The sequence below is a fragment of the Prosopis cineraria genome, unplaced genomic scaffold (genome assembly GCF_029017545.1).
Source record: "Prosopis cineraria cultivar Desert tree isolate PC_DT_omini unplaced genomic scaffold, ASM2901754v1 PC9, whole genome shotgun sequence".
Classification (NCBI taxonomy): domain Eukaryota; kingdom Viridiplantae; phylum Streptophyta; class Magnoliopsida; order Fabales; family Fabaceae; genus Prosopis; species Prosopis cineraria.
In genome coordinates, this window is record NW_026555340.1 from 1485567 (window position 1) to 1508340 (window position 22774).

The 22774-nt window shown below is 33.3% G+C and overlaps 3 protein-coding genes across 3 annotated transcripts; 1 reads left to right on the forward strand and 2 right to left on the reverse strand.

Moving 5' to 3' along the window:
• Window positions 1-9077: 9077 nt before the first annotated feature.
• LOC129320369 (uncharacterized) lies at window positions 9078-9573 on the reverse strand. Its single transcript, XM_054965793.1, has 2 exons — window positions 9409-9573; window positions 9078-9284 (listed from the first exon to the last, which is right to left on the reverse strand). The coding sequence occupies exons 1-2, from the start codon at window positions 9571-9573 to the stop codon at window positions 9078-9080; spliced, it is 372 nt and encodes a 123-aa protein (XP_054821768.1).
• Window positions 9574-10459: 886 nt separating this feature from the next.
• On the forward strand, window positions 10460-13730 carry LOC129320490 (non-structural maintenance of chromosomes element 4 homolog A). Its single transcript, XM_054965978.1, has 8 exons — window positions 10460-10800; window positions 10897-10977; window positions 11066-11318; window positions 11423-11513; window positions 11908-12124; window positions 12214-12305; window positions 12635-12895; window positions 13490-13730. The coding sequence occupies exons 1-7, from the start codon at window positions 10593-10595 to the stop codon at window positions 12893-12895; spliced, it is 1203 nt and encodes a 400-aa protein (XP_054821953.1). The 5' UTR covers window positions 10460-10592; the 3' UTR covers window positions 13490-13730.
• Window positions 13731-16531: 2801 nt separating this feature from the next.
• Window positions 16532-22370, reverse strand: LOC129320498 (zinc finger CCCH domain-containing protein 14-like). Its single transcript, XM_054965991.1, has 3 exons — window positions 22149-22370; window positions 20793-20853; window positions 16532-17530 (listed from the first exon to the last, which is right to left on the reverse strand). The coding sequence occupies exons 1-3, from the start codon at window positions 22231-22233 to the stop codon at window positions 16768-16770; spliced, it is 909 nt and encodes a 302-aa protein (XP_054821966.1). The 5' UTR covers window positions 22234-22370; the 3' UTR covers window positions 16532-16767.
• Window positions 22371-22774: the final 404 nt, after the last annotated feature.

The window sequence follows — 22774 nt, forward strand, 5'->3', positions numbered from 1 at the left end:
ATTGATATGTAACTGTATGGGTTAGGTGAAACTTGATTACTGAGTGGTTGTACTCACCCCTTAATTCTTAATATTTTCAGGACCTAGCTCATCGGATCCGAATCAAGGAAAACACACAGAGGCCTAGGATTGTGGAGTAATCCTCTTTGTGCCTCTTTTGTTATTTCATGTGTATTTGTTGATGTAATTGCCAACTAGAATCATTGGATATGATTTATGTACTATTTGCATGATTTTGTGTATATCTTGTGTATTTTGTGCCCTGGGATAGTGAGTTTTAGTTGTAAACCCATGATTAAGGCCAAAATACTTGTACAAGTAGAAACACATGTATTTTGAAAGATTTAGAAAGAAATTTTTGGATTTGTTTTGCTCCCTTTTTTATGTTTTGTGAAAATCAGATTGAGTGGTGATTTTATTATAAGCATGTTTTTAATCATGTGTAGTACGTTGCATGGGTTCATTAGAGTCTATTGAGTGTGTTCAAATAGTCTGTGTGAGCTATTGGCATGTGTGGTGGAGTTGGGACACCCCATTTATGAAATTTTGTGAAAACGTGTTCAGAACAAGTTTTGGTGTCTAATTTTTTTTAGAAAATGAGTTTGAGTGGGAAAACAGTGCCATTATCTAGAGCTAGGAGAAAGCTCTGTGTAGACATTGAAACCACCTCAATTGGCCAATGAACAGAGATTTGGGATGCGTCGGAAGTTCGCTCCTTGCGCTATCAAATGATAACACTGATGCTGTCAAAATCGTGCAATGCACCATGGCACATGGTGCAAAGAAGACAAGCCGCAGTGTATATTCCGTAAGCCACGGCGCACGTGTCATTTTCTGCACAAATTTTGAGTTTTAAAACTCATTGTTTTGGGTCCCAATTAGTTTCCAAGCTTCCACATTACTTTTAAAACTCTGATATGAACTTACTAAATAATGTTTGAGATGTGAATTGTTGAAATTAGGATTCTTTTCAAAAAGGATTTGAGAAAATCTTCTTTTTATAAAATTTTACAATTTGGTAATCCTTTGAGGGTTAAACTTTAGATTACCATAATTTGGAGTTACATATGATTTAGTAAGGGAGACCTTTCAGTTTGGTCTCTTGGTTTTTATAGGGTACATGTGCATACTATTATGAATGTTTGTGTGTTTAGTGGTTTTGGTATCCTAGCCCATGGTGTGTATGTGTAAATGTGGTGAAAATGACAATGTGGGCTAGTAAATAGGTATATTTGTGTTTAGAATTGTAGAATGTATGATGTTTGTGAAAGTTTGGCCATTTATGTGTTTAAATGAGAAAATGTGAATATGCTTAAGTTTATGTGAAATGGGTAGTTGAATGGCCAGATATGTGTGCGTGTGTGATATTATGTATATAATTGCTCAATCAGGTATAATATGTCCATTTGGATGTGGTGAAGGACCTAAAAATGACCAATAACTTATGATTTCAAATGATGATGCTTAAGTGGTGAATTTTGACTTAAAAGGGTCAAAATACACTTGGGTGTCTAACTTTTAAACGGAGTATCGGATTTGAATGAAACTAGTTTCATTGGTTAGATTGTGAAACAAGCTTTATGTCGGGGCTTGAGTCACCCCAATTAGACATCGGATGTGAAAATGGCACACATCAGATGTTCGCATCAGAATCTGTGTGTGTCTGTGTCATGGCACAGAGCATGATACTAGTGACTCTGTTCCACATGCCACAGTGCATGTGGCACAAGCTATAGTGCATGGCTTATATTTTTGGTCAATTTTATTTTTTTGAATCAATTTTTCCTTTGACATTCATTGCATATGTTTAAATGCTTTCATTGTGTACTGTTTTTATACAAATCAAAAGATTTGGGAATAATTTTTAAAAGCTTTATGTTGGGATCTCAACTCTTCAAACAAAATGGTTTAGAATTGATTGGTAGATTACGTGAAAGGTTGAATGGTAATGTCAACGAGGGCATTGCAAACCACACCCTCATAGGCATTGGGGAGTTACCAGATTGCCCAGATATCACCTGGTAACAATCCCAATATATTGCTGCACCATCTCTCATGGTGCCAGCCTAATATAAGTTGCTATATCAAATGTCATATGGTGCTAGCCTGACTATATGGATTTATTCATTCACATCTCCATACATAAACCCTTATATCAGGGTGAACTTCCACCCACGATGATCATGCCTTTATCATGCATAAATCACTACTGTTCCATAAATCATACTATATATATATATATATATATAATTTCATTTGGAAATCATTAGTAAGTCAACAAATGTTTCAAAACCACGTAATGTTAAAACCATTTACATTGTAAAACATAGATCATGAAAATTGCCCAAACATCAATTCAACATTTGTACATTTATTCCTTCACAGTTATAATAGCTAATAAACATAACAAACTATATGGTTACCTCAACCCTTTTGTTCTTAAGAACGATTACCTATGGTACACTTCTTTATTCAAGTTCCTTTTGCTTAGTTTTACACACCAACCATGCAAATCCATGTAAAATTAATGCTAAAGTCAATTGCCACATTCACTACAAGTATTAATCACAACAATTAGACACCAAATTACTCCCAACTACCCATTCTAGGTCTACTCTCACCTCCTACACCAATTACCACTTATTACAAGCCTTATTGAACTTCTATCTCAATTTCTACTCATTCCTCTCTCTATATTTAATCAATTTAAGCCTATAGCTTCAAAGCTCTATTGTTAAAGTTCAAACTAGGCATAAAATCCTAATTTAACTCCAAAGAGTCTATTTATTACTATAGGGTAAGAAATCAACCCTTTAAAACTTCCAGATTTGATTTTCTCAATAATTTAAACTAAGAAAAATTAGTGTAGAATCGAAGGTTAAGGCAGTACAAGACTTACCCGATAAGTAATAAGTCAGAAATATTGCCCAAGGCTCTACAATCCCTTGCCCTAATAGAGCTTCACTCCCTTATCTCTCCTTCCTCATGTTTCAGCTCCCTTTCCTCTAAATTTCACTCCCTTATCTATCAGAGTTTAGAACCATGCGCCATAGCACACTCAGCACTAGCTGTAGCACATAGCACAGTGAGGAAACTTCTTATCACACTCATACACTCTGCTTCGCAATGGTGTTCTTCTACTTTAATCTATCCATGCAATATCTCAAAGGGTCAAAACACCACTTCGCAATCTAAAATCCTAATCACACATTAAATTACTAATTCACTCGTATTAATCACCTAGCTCCAGAATTATGAATTTAAGATGTTACATATAAGGCTTTGTTTTTTCATGTTTCGTTTCTTTAAGCTTCATTTTAAAGTTTGAATCAATCATTTTCATTCTAGAAAGTTGCACTACTTTTTCGTTCATAAAAAACTTTCTAATCACAACTCTAAGTAGTTTTAAACACTTATTGAATCTAAATTCATTCTCTCTACCCATATTATATTTAGCTCTACTAGTAGTCTTTTAACTACCTTTTTTAAAGAATTAAATGCATATAATCATTTATTTTCTAACTTACTATGAGCGTAAAATTTCACTAAAAAGCATATACAAACACCATCCTTTACGGAGAAGCTCAGACAAAAGATGACTCCAATGAGTATTTAGATGTGTCTAATGGATTTATTATCGATTTCAACTATAAATAGGTATATTTATGAAGATGGACATAGAAAAGTTAATTGCACGAGCCAAACCATTCAATACTTTACCTACCTTCTATGATTCCGTTTATTATTTTTGCACTTCATTGATTGTAAATCAACTCTTAGAGAGAGTATTTACTGTGGTTCACTTTATGAACTTACTCTATTTACCTTTGTTTTACCTACCTTAGAATAGAGGAATTAAGCTTAGGAAGTTTAAGAGGGGTTTATCCTTACTTTTATAAGGGAAAGTGATTTAAACATGTAGTTTGTGGTTATGCTAAGGCAACTAAGAGCCTGGATTAATTTTGGTGGAGTAAGTGATGAAAAATCTCAAGTGCAGCTTGGGGATTAGATGTAGGCTCAATTGATTAGAGCTGAATTAGGATAAATACTCATACAAGTTTCTCTCTCTTACTCTATGATTATTTAGTAATATCATTTCTACTCTATCTTGTTTAATTTACGCATTATTTATCAAGTTTTTAAGTAGCCCAATTCACCTTTCTCTTAGGCACTTTTATAGTTTTGGTAAGTGAAAATAGTGTGTTTTTGATTCTTAATGAGTTTTTAGGGATAAGATCCTTATATGGAGCCATTTTTGAATCAAACCAAAGCCATTAGCTAAATTTTGTGATAAGCTTCATGTGGATACTTGAATTACTTAATTTAGAGTTGTATATCAAAAGTTATGCATGTTTGAACTTTGTTGTAACTATTCATTCTGTCAAGTTGTTGTTAGTGTCAGTTGACATAGCAAGTCATTGGTTGTTGCTAACGTCCTTTTGGTTGTGGCTTAACATCTATGTATCATCCATTGCAGTGCACAGCAAGTTAGCTGCGGTGGATGACACACTTTGGATACAAATGTCCTTGTTGAACTTTTGATTTTTGAAATGATCCCTTTTGACCCTATTATCCTATGCAAACTTGTTTTTTTTAGAATTAGTCCCTAAGAACCATGCTTCTATTTTATTTGAGTTTTATCACAATAGTTTGAATTTTAAATCAATATTTGAATGAGATCCCATTTGATACACTATTTTGTTTGGAAAATTCATATTTGTTGTGGAAAATTGTTTTGATATCTAAGAGAAATCCTTTCTACCATGGTAGTGATTTATTAAGTTGATTTGGCTCTAAATTATCATGGTAGAATTTTAAAATAGTTATTCTTGTTCTTTCTACCACAGTAAATTCCTTATTACTATGGTATGATTTTTAAATATCTTTAATTCTTTCCACCATTATAAGTGTTTTAAAGGTTAGTATTTTTAGAAAAACTTCTTATTAAACAAAATAAAATGAGATAAAAATTTAGAGTGCTACATTGCATGTGTCTGAATTGTTTTATCTTGGTTACTAAGGCTCTCACCCTTGTTGTTAATATTTTACAAGTGAGAAGTCAGGCAAAGGAAAGGGGGAGACTTCAAAGATAAAGGAATAGGAGGCATTAACCGTATTGCCTCTATTTTTGGTTGTGTGTGTGTGTGTGTGTAGGCCAACTAATATTTTATCTTGGGCTCACTTGCACTATCTAATTTCTAGGTAGTATTTGATCTTATGGTTGTGTTAAACTGAAAGAACCATGTTGGTCCAAAATATTTGTGCAAGTGATTACAATCATTTTGATTAATTATAGCTATGGGAATTGTTAAAACTATTGATACCCTTATTGAATTCCTATTGGGCTTTGATGTGATTGATTTATATGTATAATGGTGTTGTGATGGTATTGAAATAGGTTGTGAACTCCTTTTGAATGGTTTTAGCGATTTTTCATTTATTGGGATGGGGTTGTGCTTATGGACACCTTGGGGATGGGAAGTTGTTTGTGTTTGAATGTGAAAAATCCCAACTATCCTATAATTATGTGGATGTTGTGTATAAACCATTGTGTTTGTAATTGGAATATTGAGCATGCTCTCTTGGTCCTAAAATCAGTTCCAATAGGATTGTTTTTGTGGGAGTTTTCTTTGAACAAAATATTTATACTCCTAATATGCTTCTTTTCTACTTTCTATATAATCTAATTACATAATACTAATTTATACTCTCATGGTGTCACTACTAGACCAATTGTTATTTTATTTATAGCCTTCAAGGCTTCAAACTTCTATATTAAAGGGATATTTTTATGGAAGAAAAAATAGAGCCATCAAATAGAGCTGAGCCCATCGGGTTAGCCTTTTTAAGCTCGAAAAAATCTAGGGTTGAGCTGCTTCTTTGAAGCCTAAAGTGGTAAATTAGGCCCTTTTAAGCCTGAAAATAAAAGGGTTGGCCCTTTTAAGCCCTCTTACTTTTTTAAAAAAATTAATATAAAAAAAGAAGTAAAAAAGTGAAAACATTAGTTTGCCTCTCAATCCCTCTTAAAGCTATCATTCATGATTTCACCTTTCACCCACGGAGTCAACCTTGTGAGGCTGAGTTTGTGACTTGCGAGTGGCTGCAATAGTGCAATTACGACCATGCTCTATCCATCCTTCCTCTGCATCTCGCTTTGTCCATCAGCTAGCTCTGGCCATGGCTAATGAAGGTAACCCTCCTTTCCTCTGTGATCTGTCACTGCACCCGTGCTCTGTCTCTCATCCTTGCTCAGAGCTTGAGTCATTTGCTCCATCCCTTATCCATAGTAGATTCGCAATCACGCTTGATTTGTTGTTCATTGTAGATAATTATGATGAAGAAGGAAGGTATGAAAAGCTAAATATCTTTGTCACTAATGAGGTTCCACAAGGAGAAGGATCAAATTATATTAATCTTGATGATAATGAAACTAATCAAAATGTAATTGATGATGCTAACAAAGTTTAATTATTATCAATGTTGATTTTGTGATGTTGATACTTTTGATGAGACTTTAATTATCAGTGTTGATGAGACTTAAATTTGTTATTGTGTGTATTATCTTAAACTTATTGTACTAGACTTAATGTTATATGTAATAACTTTTTTAGTATTTTAAAAATGTTTTTTAAAATTTTAAATTGAAATATATATATATATATATATAGGGTTAAGGCCTTAAGGGCTAACCCTTTAGCCGTAAGGGCCACAGCTGGGTTGGCCAAAATGGTAACCTAAAATGCAATCAAGTTTAACAGGACTAGCCTGTTTAGGCCTTGTCTCTTCAAAGGCTAGCCCTAATTGACAGCTCTAAGAAAAAAATGTGATATATTTGTAATTTCCAATTAGGTTTTAATCATTTGTTGAAGAGAAATTGTCATTTCTTATTCTTATATAGTTAGTGTCCTCCATGTTTTTCATTTCAAATGTTAAATTAGGGGCAAATTTGTCACTTTATAAAGAACCAATATGCTAGACAAGTCCCTAAGGAGTACATGGTAATTGTCACATTTCATGATATATTTTTTGTCATTTATATATCTCAGGAGTATTTTTTTTTGTCATTCTCCAAAGAGAATAAGCTATTGATATTTTAATTTCTAAGAGATGAGAAATTTAAAAAATGTTTATATTTTTTTATTATGCATATTAGATAGGACACACATTGAGATAGGAGGTAAATTAAGTGTAAATTGAATTTTTGGTATTTTGAAAACTTTTCACAATAAAACAAAGTATAAAAGTAAGTTTGAGCAAATTCAAGTTCTAAGCTCTATTTGCAAAAATGCTAATGTAATTTTCATAAGATCAATAAGTGTAAAAATATTTAAAAACAATTTATAAGTAGGAGTATGAGTAAAAGCTTATAAGTATATCAAATTTAGTGTTTAACAAAAAAACTACAGTAGCTAGAAATATAAAGAGTCAAGGGCAGAGAGAATGCAAACTGTGATTTATTCTTGTTTAGCTCTACCACTTGAGTCTACGTCCAATTCCCAAGCAAACAATTTGAGATTTTTCTAGTATCTTTCACAAGTTTAAATTGGGCATTTGCAAGCCAGTACAATCCATAAGTTTGATCCCAACACTTGTGAGCTGTTACAATCACTTACTACATCAGTGAACCTTTTTTTTAAGAGGAGAACCTCTCTTGATTACAAGGGAAATATTTACCTCACTTTTACAACATGCATGAAGATGAATTACACTTATATAAAACTTTCTCTAAGAGTAGAATGAGTTTGCACAATTAAGCACTTATACTTGAATAATAAAGATATTAAAAGATATTTTGCTCAAGATCAATGATTTTTGTAAAGTAAGAGCAATATGAACATGAATTTTATAACTTAATAATTTTAAAGCTTAATCTCTTATTAAAATAAATCTAGAGTGTTATATTTATAACTCATAAAGTGATGTTGAAGACATAATATAGCTATTTTATAGCTATTAAGAATGTGTAGAAATGAAACAAAAGTGAAATAGCATTGTCAAAGGCTAATTTAAGTATGTGTGAGGTTGATTCAAGTGTAAATTGGCCTAAGGCGAAAAAGCTTAGTTTACTTCTGGCTAATTCAAGTGAGTACTTTTTATTAGAGTCGATAATTTAGGTGAGATAGGCTTATTCAGGTTTGGTTCAATTCATCTGGACTTATTTGGATCAAGCTTAAAGTATCATACCCTCTTAAAAAAGCCCATATAGTTAAGCCCAACCTTAACTTTTTTCGATTGGGTTTGAGCTACCTTATCGGGTTTTGCCAAAATTACCAACTCTACATACATATTGAGCTGGAAAATTCCAATAGCTGGGCTTATTCAAATTGGGATCAAAGTATCGTACCTTCTTAAAAAAAAGCTCATCTATCCAAGCCAGGTACTAACTTTTTAGAAGGTTTCAGGCTGGCCTAAATTACCAGCTTTACTCTTTTTAATTTAAACTTGAATTGGATCTAGGTAAAATAGCTTGGTTCGCTTATGGATAATTCAAGCATGTGCTCTTTAAGGGTGGGAGTTTACTCAATTTAAAGAGGTTTAACAAAAAATCCATATGGTAGGCAAACACCTCGGAATGCCAGATGTAGCTAATATTCACTCCGTATTTTTTTATTAAACAGTGAGGCAAAAGCCTAAACAAAATTAAACAAGTATGATCCTCGGGTAAACTAAGCCCTTCTCATCCCTATACAATAACTCAGAAAGACCCACATGCAGGTCATACGGCAAATGAATTTCATTGGATTGAAGGAAGCCCCATCTCGCCATCTAATCCACACACCTGTTCCCCTCTCGAAAACATGCAAAACCTTAACTTGCCATCTGCTATCCATCAGCTTACCAATCTGCCTTGTAAACTGATCAGCCTCCCTTAATAAAAACAATATTTCCAATCTCCTAACAACTGTTATTGAATCAGACTCTATCATGACAGTATCTCCTTTAAAATTCTGTAAAAGCTCAACACTTGTATAAACACCCCACGTTTTTGCCTCCTCCACTGAACACCTACCCACACACCTCACAAAACCACCCATCCACTTACCATCCTTATCTTTAAACACTCCCCCACAACTTGCCTATCCACCATCACCTTTAACTTCACCATCAACATTTAACTTGATCCACCCCTTATTAGGTTTTATCCACCTCATATCAATAGCAATCCTGCCACCACCTCTAAATTCCTTCCAGTAAGCCTCTTTCACCTCATACACATATGTCATTATTCCAGCCATAGGATCAAAAGGCCACACAAAACCCTCCTCAAACATCTGATAGTTCCTCTAATACCATGAATACCAAACTCCAACATCAAAAAATCACACTCCAATCCTCATCATTCTTTCTACTTAACTTTAAGTTCTGAAGAACCCAATCCTTTAAAGGTAAAGAGAAAAAATTATGCACCTTATGTTCACATTGAAGTGCACTCCATAGTTGCCTTGGCCCCACACAATCACACACAGCATGAAGTGAATCCTCATTCTCTCTAACACATCTCACGCAGACTGGAGAAGTCCCAAGTATCCTCCCACGTCTCACAGAGGTTAAAAGATAGCCATTAGCCAGCATCCATAAATAAACCTGAATTCTCCTCGTTCCTTTCCATTTCTAAATTCTTGTCCAAACTTCCTCCTTCTCAAGATCTCCAAGACCCTTCAGCATTTCATACATACCAGCCACCCAGTACTCCCCACCTCCCTTCCATAACCATTTAATACAATCTATCCCATCTTCACTATAAGGCGGCAAGAATGCTTGATTTTTGCTCACAACCTCTTCAGGAAGCAAGTCAACTAATTTTCAATCATTTCAAGGGATTTTTTTAGTGATTAAATTCCTTACATGGGAGTTCATAGTAATTCTCCCTAATTATTATTTAATCCTTAAGACTTGTATAACATTTTATTTCTCACAAAATTATATATTTGCATGCTGTGACTATTATAGAAAACAACTATTTTTATTGTACTATTAATTAAAATAAAATATAACATAACTACTTTTTTTCACAAAGTTATGACTTATAAATAGATTAGAAAGTAACTACTTCCTTTCTAAAAATGATTACTTTGAGTACACTTGATGGATAGATAAATTTGTAGAGAGCAATTAGTCGGTTGCTATTTTGTTTTAATTAATAATACAGTTAAAATAGTCATTTTCAACGATATTGAGGATAAATGTATTATTTCATCAAAGATTCAAATGTCAAACAAGTACATAGAGACTACTAAATAATAATAATTATGATTACAATTTACTGTACTTAATAATTATTTACATATTTTAAAAGAATTTTTTTAATCATGTTTTCCTTGTTTTTTTAGCCAAAGTTTCTTTGGGAAGTTTAAATTTCACTATTAGCGCTCTTTTACTGGCCGCTCGTCCTTTTATTTTTTATTTTTTATTTTTTTGTCAAAAGTTTAAACCTCACTTTATTTATTTGCCCTAAATTTGAAACATGAGGGGGACGCCAAGTCAAATGAACGGATCTCCTTGAATTCCTTCTCCTCCTTAACCATTTGCTGCTTAACTTCTGCAATTAGGGTTTATCGGATTCCTTCGTCGATCTTTTGGGTTCAGTAACCATGAGAGCCATCCCAAAACGTGAACGCGAAGCCGCCGGTACTAGCCGAACAAATGGCGCCGACCGTCTCCGAGCTGTAAAGACCGAACGACTAAGGAATGCTCGAGTCGACGACGCTGGTCATGAGTCGAGCCAGGAGAATGAGCAGGACCCAGCGAGTCGGAGGGCGATTCGGTCTCAGTACTTGACACTTGTGAATTTAATAAATGGTAATAGCGGTTTTGCATTTTTCTTTTGTTTTCTACTTCTGGGTTTCTTTTGTTTAATCTGAAGTTGAAAACTTGTTTATTTAAAAAATGTGACAGAGAAAAGGGATGATTTGGTGAAGACGGATTCGGAAAAGTTTAATACCATCATGGAGGAAGTAGAGAGGTTACATGAGCACGGTATTCTCTATTGCATTTTTTCTTTGATTGATTTCTTGATTTGAGAAAAAATTGGAATTTCTTTGTTATATATTAATTGCTATTGCAGTTCAGAAGCCAAGAGAGCAAGTTGCAGATGCTGAGGCGCTTCTTGACCTGGCTACCACTTTGGTCGGTTCCGTGAAGTCTCTGCTCAGTGACGGTGCTACCCCTTCAGAGTTTGTTAGCTGCATGATTAATGAGTTTGGACAGTCCAATAGGGGTTTGAGCAGCGAAGAGAGTCCCCAAAACTCAATTAATTGGAAAGATGTTGGATTGGCTGTGTCACCAATTTTCATGAAGGTTCATGGCTGTTGCACCATGTGAGTATATAGTATCTTACCTCATTAAAATGGTGTCTGGTATATAGTTGTCTGTCTTAACATCTGTTATAATTTTTTTATTGCCTTTTGGTACTTATTTAAAGGCTCGGTCCGATGGAAAATGAGTTGAAGCAACGGAAGGTAGCAGGTCAAAGAAAACGTGCGAGGCCAACTGCTATGGCTAGGCCTCAACAGGTGACTTTGCTTTCTGCCGTGTTTTTCCTTATTTATGTGTATCTCATGGTAGCAAATTAATGTACAAAAACCAAGTGGGAAAATGACTGTTTTTATCATTGAAGAGTATTTTCTTGAGTCTGTAATCTGTATACCTGACTATGTCTTCTTGCTATCAAATGTGACTGATGTGTTTTGAGATTGGCCTTCAGTTCGATAATTTCTCTAGTGGATGGAAATTATGAGTGTTTTGTAAACACTAACAATGTGTAAAAATCTTCTTATGAAATGTTTAATCACTTGGTATGATAACTTGCTGACACTTTTTTCAATGCAATTGTTTGTAAAGCATGTTTACTTTATACAATGGTTTTGCAAGTATTTAGCATTTACACTATTTTATTGTTTTGAACAGATTGATGATGCAGCAAGAGAGGAAAGAACTGATACTGACAAGAATATGGCGACAATGTTTGAGATATTGAGGAAGAAGAAACATGTTCGGCTGGAAAGCCTAATGTTGAATAGGAAATCTTTTGCTCAGACAGTGGAAAACCTGTTTGCTCTATCATTCTTGGTTAAAGATGGTCGTGCTGAGATATCCATGGATAAGAATGGTTCTCACTTTGTCTGTAAGACATTCCCTTGCTGAAAACTCAATATCTTGCACCTTGTTCTTTGTCGTTTTCCTCTATACTTAAATATACGATTTCCTCTCCAGCACCGAGGAATGCTCCAGCATCCAACTCAGTTATGTCTAAACAAGTTTCTTACAGTCATTTCGTGTTCAGATATGATTTTGAAGATTGGAAGGTAAGGACGGTTACCATTTACCCCTTATCACTCCATACCAATGCTGAAAAAACAATAATTCATCAAGTAGCATACCATGGTACTGGGATGAAGTTTTTTAAGCTAAGATTTTTGGGGCATGCTATAAATTAAAGATTATAGTATTTTATTGCTTTTGCTGGTATGTATTATGATAAGTCTTAATCCCATTGAAGATGCATTTGTTGGTTTTTCTGAGGTTTGTTTCATAGATGTTGTAAAATGGAGCTCATAGACACACACGTTGGACTTGTTGGATATGGCATTGTCAGTTTTGTATATTGATCTATTTTGGTAAACATTGTTTTCAGCTGATGAAGGACATGGTGCCTGATGGAGAGGAGCTAATGCCTCATAGGACTCAGTTCTGCACAGCGATTGCCAGCCAGGAAGAGACTACTGCATGCAATTCCCAGCCAGCATTGGTCACAACGCCGATCAGGAAGCTAACCCGGAACCGAGGGCTTGTTGTGCAAGAGAAAAGTGTGGTGGAAGAATCTCCTGAATGTAATGAGGAAAATGCTTCCAGAGCTAATGCAATTCGTAGATGCAGGCTTAAGCTTGAAGAATAGGTAGTTTTTTTTTTTTTATGCGCAGGCATTTATTTTGTACACATTCTACATATGCCTGTAGCATTTTGGATTGGTTTCTTTAACCCATAACTCATGGTTAGCTGACCCAATTGACGTTTTTGATAGTTCTGGCATCTGTTGATGTATATAGAGCATAGTCTTACAGGGCCATTACTGTCTCTTCAAAAAGTTAGCCTAAAGCGTACAGCGCATCTATTTATATAGCTTGGATCTTCCTCAAATCCCTCTGATATAGGATGTAACAATAGCATGGAAATATAGGTCATCTTACTCATTTAAACCAGTAAACTATTAAACTAGTGTTTATACTGGTTTGATAACATGTTTTGTTTATGACTAATTTGATCATGGTTTGATTATACTTTTGATCATTAACTTTTGAATTGATATTTTAACCATTTTAATGATTGGTTTGGCTTTCGGGACTTTGATATATAGTTTGGTGACAGCATATTGCGCTTTCTTGCAGTTTAGCTTTAATATCTTTACATGCCTTAGCACAAGTCTATGGTTGATCTTTGATGGATCTGCTCTTTTTTTTTTCTATGTTCTTCACGATGTTATGGGAGCCAGAGTTAGAAGCCTTCTATGATCAACGAAAACTTCCAGAAGGCATGCATTACAACATTGACGGGATGGATCGGGGGGAAGTTTTAAGGGACCATATCATAAAATTAATCAAAATATTGTCTAAGGATTCCTGGCATTTCAATATCAAAGAACGATAATAAAAATTTGATAAACATGTATGAAAATAAGATTTTTGGGGGAAGGACATGTTTATCTTTATAATGTTTTGTAAGTCTTGTCCTCATATGAACAATAAGTATTTAATCCATTAACAAGTTTTTGAATTTTTTTTTTCTGTTTATGTTGGAGCAAGACTTGTAAAATTAAATTTGGTTTATTCATTTTTATAATTTGTTCATAAATGAATGTTTGTTAATTACATACAATAACTTGTCAATAATTGAACATTTTGTTGTTTATAACATGAATATTTTGTTATTTATATTGGAGCAAGACTTGTAAAATTAAATTAGGCTAACTGATTTTTGTAATTTGTTCATAAATGAATGTTTGCTTGTTAATTAGATATGATAACTTGTTAATAATTAAATATCTTGTTGTTTATATTGGATTAAGACTTGTAAAAGGCCATAGGGGTCATTAGGCTTTTTCTTTCAAAATCTTATTTTTAGGTAGGTCTCACTGTGTAGTGATATTTCAGATTTTTAGGATCCTTGATATTAATGATATTTTCCCTTAATCATTTATGGGGATTTCAAATTTTTGAAATTACCTCTAAAAACTTTGGAATATTCCTGAAAAAAATGTTATTACCAAAATGTCTTTTTTTCCCCATTTTAAATGGAGTGGTCGATATATTTCACTCAAGAAAAAGCTATGTACAAAGTTAAAAAGAGATCAACCCCTCTCATAATTTACTTAGGGTATGTTTGGCTTTGAATTGAGAAAATTGATCACATAATAAATTAATTAATAGAATGTGATGATGTTTGAATAAAATTTTTTAAAATTAATTTTGCAAAATTGATTTACCAAAGGGAGAAAAGGGTTTGTTTGTTTTAACTTATTTTATAAAAAATTCAATTATTTTTTGAAAATAATCTTTTTGTGAATTTTTATATTGTTTGTTTAAACTTTTAAAAATAATTAAAATAAAAAAATAAATTTTTAATTATTTTAAGAAGTTACTTTGAGTAGTTTTTGAAAACAATTTAATATAATAGATAAGAGAGTGTTTTAAGAAGGCAAGATACAATGATATAATAAAATTTTAAAATAATATGATAATAAATTATTTTTATAAAATAGAAATCAAGAAAGATATCATAAAATTTAAAAATAATTAATTAATAATTAATTTTTTATTATTATAACCAAATATAAAATAATACTTTTTTTAAATCTCTATAAAATAAATCTCTTTTCATAAAATTTTTAAATTGTTATAAAAATAAAGAAAATATAAAATATTGAGATGAGAGAAATGAACAAGACGAGAAAAAATTAGGGAAAGAAATAGAAAGTGATTCTCATTCACAACAAGCTTACAATTATTAATTAATTATTTATAGGCCACAAGCCTTTAAATTATATTACAAGAGTTACATATAAATAATTAATCTACATAATTGTAGAATATATAACATGTGTATTAATTATGAAAAACTCTTAAAAGGCCACTCATATGGTAGGTTATCTATCTTTAATTGGAGAATGCCAAAGGACAACTTGAAAGGTTATAAATATTCACAATTATATTATAATATTTATAATACTCCCTTTTGGATGTCTATAAAATAATACTATGCCTCTTTAAATCTTTAATAGGAAAATTCAATAGGACAAAAACCTAATGAAGAAAAAAAAATACACAATATATAATAAAGATATCTCATTAAAAACCTCATTAGAAAAATCTAGTGGGACACAAACCTTGGTTAAGAAAAAAAGAATATAGCATGTACTTTATTCCCCTTGATAATGATATCAATTTTACTCCTCATAATAATGATATCACTTCTTATTATTGTATCTCAATAAATAATACTAATTTCTCAAATGTAATTGTTATATGATGCATTTTCATCATATATGTTCTTCTAACATCTTTTGAATATGTTGAATTATATACATATTCTTCCAATATATTTTTTGGATATGTTAAATTACCAATATATACTCTATTTGTCTTATTTATTGTGAAAATCACAAAAAAGTTATTTTGAAAATTATCATAGTATATCTTGCATCTGTATATTCAATTTGTTCATTGAACAAAATGCTCTCATGGTAGTTTCATAAAACTATACAAGACCCTCATTTCAGTATCCACTCATACACCTCCATGAACTTAATTTTGCTTGCAGAATTATAACAAATGCAACATTAGCATATGTAAATATTATTGTAGAATATATGGGACTCCTAGACCATTAAATTCAGTGCATTTTATAGACAAAATTATTGTAAAAATATCAAGATTTTGAAATCATTGAGATGTTTAGTAATTCAATTTGAAAAATTATACATATTTTTTCTATGCATATCCACTGACTTAATTATATAGACTTAGATTATTTAAATCCACATAACAAATAATTGTTTTGGTCATGCTTCTAGCATTTTTTATTTTCTTATCCTCCAAAAATTCTCATGTAAATTTCACTATTTAGTGAATCATATGCATATACTATATTATCTAATATTCCTTTTTCTAATGCTTTAACTTTTTAACTTTATTTTTTAAAAATTATTGACTTTTACATAAAATAAAAAACATTTTAATATTTAAAAATTTCAAAATGTTTTTAATTTCTTTTTTACAATTTTTCAAAGATAAAAAAGACATAATTGCTATTTTAAAAAAAAGAAATCATAAAACTACAAAACTCTAAATTTTCAAGACTTTAAAATATTATAATATTTTTTATTTTATATAATAACCAATGATCCCAAAAAAGGAAAAAGTAAACTAAAATTGAAAAGTTAGAACATTATACGGAGTAATAAAAAAGACATTAAATGCTTTTAGCCGAGGAAATCAATGAGATCAAGAAACGCACATTTTGCAACTCCTAGCAAAAATTGAAACTACGTTAAACTATCATTTTACTTCCCCTAAATAATAAATGGTGCGAGTGCAAGTAACTTTAGAACAAACCATAAACGATTCACCAATATCATGCGGCGAAATAAAATCTGATAGACAAAAATTTTAAAAATTAGAAAACGCTGCACAGTTCAGTACTCGCTAAAACCAGAGAAAGTAAACTAGACGTTGGTCCACAATACGTCACTCAGGGGAGGGGGCCAAAAAGTCATCACATTCCAGGCTTGCGTAATTCTTCGGCTCCGTGTGCAAAATGGCACCTTTCCCCAAAAGTGCAAGATCCTTTCGCAAAGTTTTCACACAGTTTAGTCTTGAAGTTGCTAGCTGGGGCAGCACCATGTGGCACGAAGCTCTTAGCAGGAGGACCAGAGAAAGAACCAACATTTGCAATAAGTTCACGAACCATAGCACTAGCTTGTTTGATCTGATCAAAACTGCCCTCCAGCTCAATGTTCTTGAGATTTGGATCGGAGTCATGATCCCGTATCGAAAGTTTTGCTCCGGTCACGCGACAAATTTGCTTAGAATTGACACCATTTTTCCCAATGATAGCTCCTGCAAGCGAAGCATTGATACTAATCTTTGCAGTAGCAGAGGCTCCAAAGCTGGCTGCAGCTCCATGAGATGGAGGGGGGGGCTCGGCTCGCCCACCGCCCCTGCTTTGCATTTGTCCCAATGAACGAGGATCTTCATATGATGGGATTGTTGGCTTTCCAAGCTCCCACTCACCATGGGCAAAGTGGCATTTATCACCAAATTTGCAACCTTCAGCAGTATTATACTTGTTGCATAAGCGGGTTTTAACGGCCGGAGGGGAGGAGCCATCTGGAAAGGATGGTGGAAGAGCTGTATTTCTGGATGCTTGTGGGAGTGCAGGATTGGAACTGACATTGATCATCTGAGAGACAGCCTTTATACCCCCAGGTACATAATGCAAGAAATGACATCCTTCGCCAAATGGACAACCAGAGGTGCTGTATAAAGATGAGGCCAGACCAGATGTCATCATTTAATCATATAACATACAATAAGGTCACTGTAGCAGCATAAATTGAAGTTTTATCAACACAATTATAAATTAAAAAAGTCAAGTGAGCATCCGTATCAAATTACTAATGTCACCACTCATCATTGGGAAATAGAAAAGAAAAGGTCCAAATAAACTGGCATCCGTCCAAGAATGAAGAATCTCTAAGCAGCCATATCCATGAAATCATAGAATGTTACACTGTTTCACAGCAAACATGCACAGCAAAACGAAGCTTAAACAGAATAATGTAATAAAAGATGCACTTCGATTCAAGAAGTAAATCTGAAAACTCCACAAAACACATTTTTGAAAAATCTAGCGGCAGACTTCGAAGTAGTTGACCAGGAACTCCTTAGGATTAAACAATGAATACATTTATGATTTGGTTTATTAAATTAGAATTTAATATCCTTAAGTTTCTAAGCAGCATGCCCTATACTGAAGGTATAAGCGTTTTATCATTTTAAAAAGTTGAAAAAAAAAAAAAACCTAAGGTCTTCTGACATTACTTTTCAAAAGGAAGGCGTAACAAATGAAAATAATATTCACAACTTGTCAACTATAACCAGACTCTCGCGTGAAGCTAAAAATGATATATCATTACATCACATCTCCGAAAGAAAGCTTTATGTTAGAAACACAGTCATCAATGATTATGAATTAAATTTAAATTAAAAACCTATTATGTAACGTACATGCTTTTAAACAGAATAATAGAATCAAAGGAAGAATCCCCCTCCTCATTCTGAACTAAATCAATTTGTTAAATATTTAGATAATAAATCAACACCATAAATGTGCCACCCATCCATCAGATACAACTCGCTACTGAATGAAGAATAAAAGGAAAAGCCAATGATCATCCTACATTCAGCATCAAACATATAGACGGACAGCTGTGTCATAGAAAATGATGCGGCAAAACCCTAGATTCTACTTATATGACCACAAACAATGAAACCATATGAGCAGAAGATATTATGATCCCATTAAATTTCACTAAATAAATCCTGGAAGAAAAAAATATCAATTCATAAATTAAAAAATACATATAGACAAGCCTTCCATGAGATTCAGGGGAAAACATACCAAGACAAGTAGGAGAAAAATTGCTTGGGAATGATGAAACGTTTTTTAAGCATTGGTAGCTCAAAAAGCATTTCCAATCATGAAATAAAAAATGACACCCATACATCACTTTCTCAGGATCTAAGCTATACAGCATCCAAAAAGTAAGAAATCCATAGCAGCTTATTCCTAGTAGAAAAAAACCAAACAGTGGAACGAGCAAACCAGGACAACGGATTATTATTTATACATATATATAAGCACACAAGATCTTTTGATGCTTCACACACTAAATAAAAATATAATTTCAGTTAACTTTATAATATATATTAATTGTGTACCTTTCTAAATAAAACTTAGAACAAACATAAAAAGATGCTGTCATTTTTTGTGACTTGCAAAAGCCATTGAAGATAGATCCATAAGCATGATATACTTATGTTATATAGCTTTAAACATTGAATTAAAAGGGATCATTTCATTGAAACGAGTACAAATGCATCATACAATTTGGTAAAACAAATGCATTCCTCACAAACAAAGAAAATCAAGAAAAACTGGCAATGCAAAATGTATTTGTTGTTCAACAGTTACTGATGGCACTAGCAAGAAGCATGAAAACAGATATGCACTAAAATTTCTAATGATCATTATTTCCATAGCCTCCATATATGGAAAGATGTAATAACATAAAGCAAGAAGAAAGGGATGAAAGAATTTTAAAATAATACACTGCGATGCTATAATCTTAATAAAATAATGATCATGAAAAGTCATCAGCGAGCGGCATCTAATTCAAATTAGAAGTTTCAGGTATTATGGACTATGGTCTGGAGAGGAAAAAAAAAAAGGAATTAAAGTTCTAGGCCAACATTCATTGACAATGAAAACGACTCTTCCGAATCCCTGGCAAATAAGAGGGCCGGGTGAAGAATGCAAGAGAGCAAGACGATGACATAAGAGGGAATTTTAATTGAACTGAAGTTCAAATTTAATCAGAGTTATTAAAGTGAATAATAAGATGATGATTAAAGGGTTAAAGGAAAATCTAGTTAATTTGAGAACTATCTAATCATGCAACTGCTGGGCAGTAAAGCATCTTCCTCTACATATAAATTTATTCTTGAGACTTATTAGAGATATGGGAACAAAAAGTACATCAGAGTTAGTTACGCAGTGCCCAAAAGAAAATCTAAGATCAAAAGTTAACATTTTTAACTGTATGCAGGCAAAGATCCTGATATCAGGCTGGAACTTAGGTGGACAGAAAAGCTTATGGAACCAATTCCATTTGGCTCCATGGAATTATACTTCTGAACCTATGCATCCAAAAGTCATGCATACTTTGAAGCCTAATAATCAAGGGGACTAGGAATCATAAAGTCATGTGTAATTCATTCAGCCCTTCCAGCCCCACATATGTATGTATTGGAATTTTTTGAAAAAAGGGGTAATTAAATAAATGAATTTTTAGCATAATAATGCTTAGGAAAGACTACTCAAACAAATTAGAATGATTAATCCATTAGTCTCCAGTCAGCAAGAAAGCGGTTAATTCATAAAAGAGGTTATCTTGTAAGATTCACAACCATACTCATTCAAGAACTCTAAGATAATTAATATTTCAATTCCTTATTTTTCCTTTGTGCTGCTGTCATAGCCATTGGCACATGCCAATTGAACTATACCCTCCTGGTGTAAGAAAATCAATGTCTTTTAAAGCATGTTGCTAAGAGTTAAGTCTCACATAGCTATGCTATAGCCATTTAACTGATCTGCATCGACCTCTTTCATGGTGAAGATTGTAGAGTATTGTACACAACCAATATACCAAGGCCGAGTATTCCATACAAAGAACCTCATTCAATTATATATAGCCCAGCATGCACTTAACAGATCTGTTCATGACGAATCAACCATTTCTGTTCAGTCTTGTTATCAAGATTAGAAGATAATGTAGAACCTGTATCACAGCTTTAATACCCAATTCATTAGTGAAATCACAAATATTTTACTTGCAGAGATTGTCTATCAATATTTTTCTAAGACATTCAGAAACATTACAAATTACAAATTTACAATTTAAAAATATATCTAATTGAATTACATTTTATTTTAGATAAGTTAAAGATTTGAACCTGAAAAACTTTGTGCATGGCTTCGATTTGCTTCCTAAACCAGATGGAAAGGACTCCGTTTCTGTTTCAGAACATTAATTAATTCCCCTCAGTTAATATTTCTCATTGACCTTTTATGCTTCAACTCAAATAATAGCCAATACCAGCTTTTTCTCACTATTAAATCAATATTACCTCATTTAGATTTATGTAAATTCACATGTTTTCACAAGAAGATAAAAATTACCACTTCATTCTATATTTACATCATTACAGGGGAATAAACTTCCACGGACTAGTATGACATGTTCAAGAAGTAAAGCGGATTAACACAGTTAGATGACTGTACTAACGAAAAGGTTTTAAATATACAGGATAAGCCTATAATTTCAGCAAAACTGTGAGGAGGTACATGTCTTTTACTCTAACATGAAAATAGTGACAGTAACTAACAAGATATTATCCATAACGTACAAATCATACATGACAACCTAAAATATCAGCAAACTAAAAATATACTAGCAGCAGTATGTGCAGGCCAAACAAAAGACAGAAATCACTTGAAATCCGAAGGGCTAACCACATAAGAAGATGAGTCCCAATAGATGCAGATTTTTAGGTAAGAAATGCCCAATAAAGCAAACTTGCATGCAAAATATTTAAAGTCAAAATATATTACAAGTGGTGCGCGCGCGCTTCCATCCAATCCAAGAAGAAGGATTCTACTTGACAGTTAACGCATACAATAAGATTGCAAACTGGCTATTATATAGTAAGAACGTAACCACTGGACCCAAACATACCTGGCAGCTATGGACCAAAAAAAAAAAAAATACACACATTGGAGTGTGGATGTTGGAAGACAAACAAACAGGCTCACCTTTGCCCAATTATTTATTTTCTTCAAGATTTAGGTGACTATAGCATAGCATGAAACAAACCACAACCACAAAAGCGTTTTCCTTGCATCTTGCACTACTCACAAACGCAAAACACAAGCACAAACCCAAGCGCCAAGAAACAAGCGAGAGGAAGGGAAACTCCCAATCAATTCTTCCAACTCGCAAAGGTGACATCACTTTTTCCACAACAAAGTACCATTCCAGGGGAAAAAAAATAAACTAGAAATCTTTTTCAGCAAAATACCTTCTTAACCCTAATAAAATTACCTCAAAGATATGCAACTTTCATTTTCCCCAAATAATCTCCACCAAATCTCAAAGAGTAAGACCGTCTTTTTCTTAATGCTTTGCTTCAAGTAAGAAATATAGCCAAGAAGGAAAAGCAAAGAGCAACAAACAGTGTGTAAAGCATCTTGATACACATTTACACTCCAGCTACTATCATGTAAAAGAGTGTCGGAAGTAAAAGACAAACCTGGCCTGGATTTCTTGACGCCGCCATTGCCATTAAAGGAAGCTTCATGCCTTCCCCTCTTACGAACTCCTCCACCAAGGTCCATGGAAACGAGATCTATGGAATAAAGTGAAACGAAAACTGAAAGCTAAAAAGGAGGGAACAGGAGAGACCAACAGGGGGGGGGGGGGACTCTCAGGCTAGGGTTCACAGAAATTGGGAAGGGGTGAAAAGGGCGGGGTTTGAGACTAGAGAAAGAGAGCAAGAAAATGAATGAATCAATGAGGAGCGAAACGGGATGGGGTCCAAATGTGGGTAATACCTAATACGATTGGAGGTGAGGCTGGGGCACTCACGTGCCGCGGGTGACGTCAGCAGTTTCCGCGAACCTTTTTTTTTCTTTTTTTCTTTTTTTGTGGGATCGGAAAGTTTGCGCAAGTTTTTCTGGGATATAAATCTAGGATCCAAACATGGGCGTGGTGGTGATCCCACGTAGTTGGTTTTTTATTTTTTATTTTTTATTTTAACTCAAACACGCATTTATAACTCAAAAAAAAAAAAAAATTACATCAGATAAATATCACCTAAATAATCACTCCTATCACCCGCCTCCTCTGCTTCAGAAGTAGGAGGTAATCTTGACATGA

Excerpts from the sequence above, each read along its gene's own strand:
- LOC129320369 (XM_054965793.1), bottom strand. The coding sequence starts at position 9,573 with ATGCTGGCTAATGGCTATCTTTTAACCTCTGTGAGACGTGGGAGGATA. Across the intron at positions 9,285-9,408 it reads CACTTCAATGTGAACATAAG|AGGAACTATCAGATGTTTGA; the intron begins GTGCATAATTTT and ends TCATGGTATTAG.
- LOC129320490 (XM_054965978.1), top strand. The coding sequence starts at position 10,593 with ATGAGAGCCATCCCAAAACGTGAACGCGAAGCCGCCGGTACTAGCCGA. Across the intron at positions 10,978-11,065 it reads AGAGAGGTTACATGAGCACG|TTCAGAAGCCAAGAGAGCAA; the intron begins GTATTCTCTATT and ends TTGCTATTGCAG. Across the intron at positions 12,306-12,634 it reads ATGATTTTGAAGATTGGAAG|CTGATGAAGGACATGGTGCC; the intron begins GTAAGGACGGTT and ends CATTGTTTTCAG.
- LOC129320498 (XM_054965991.1), bottom strand. The coding sequence starts at position 22,233 with ATGGACCTTGGTGGAGGAGTTCGTAAGAGGGGAAGGCATGAAGCTTCC. Across the intron at positions 20,854-22,148 it reads CGTCAAGAAATCCAGGCCAG|AAACGGAGTCCTTTCCATCT; the intron begins GTTTGTCTTTTA and ends GTTCTGAAACAG. Across the intron at positions 17,531-20,792 it reads CCATGCACAAAGTTTTTCAG|CACCTCTGGTTGTCCATTTG; the intron begins GTTCAAATCTTT and ends ATCTTTATACAG.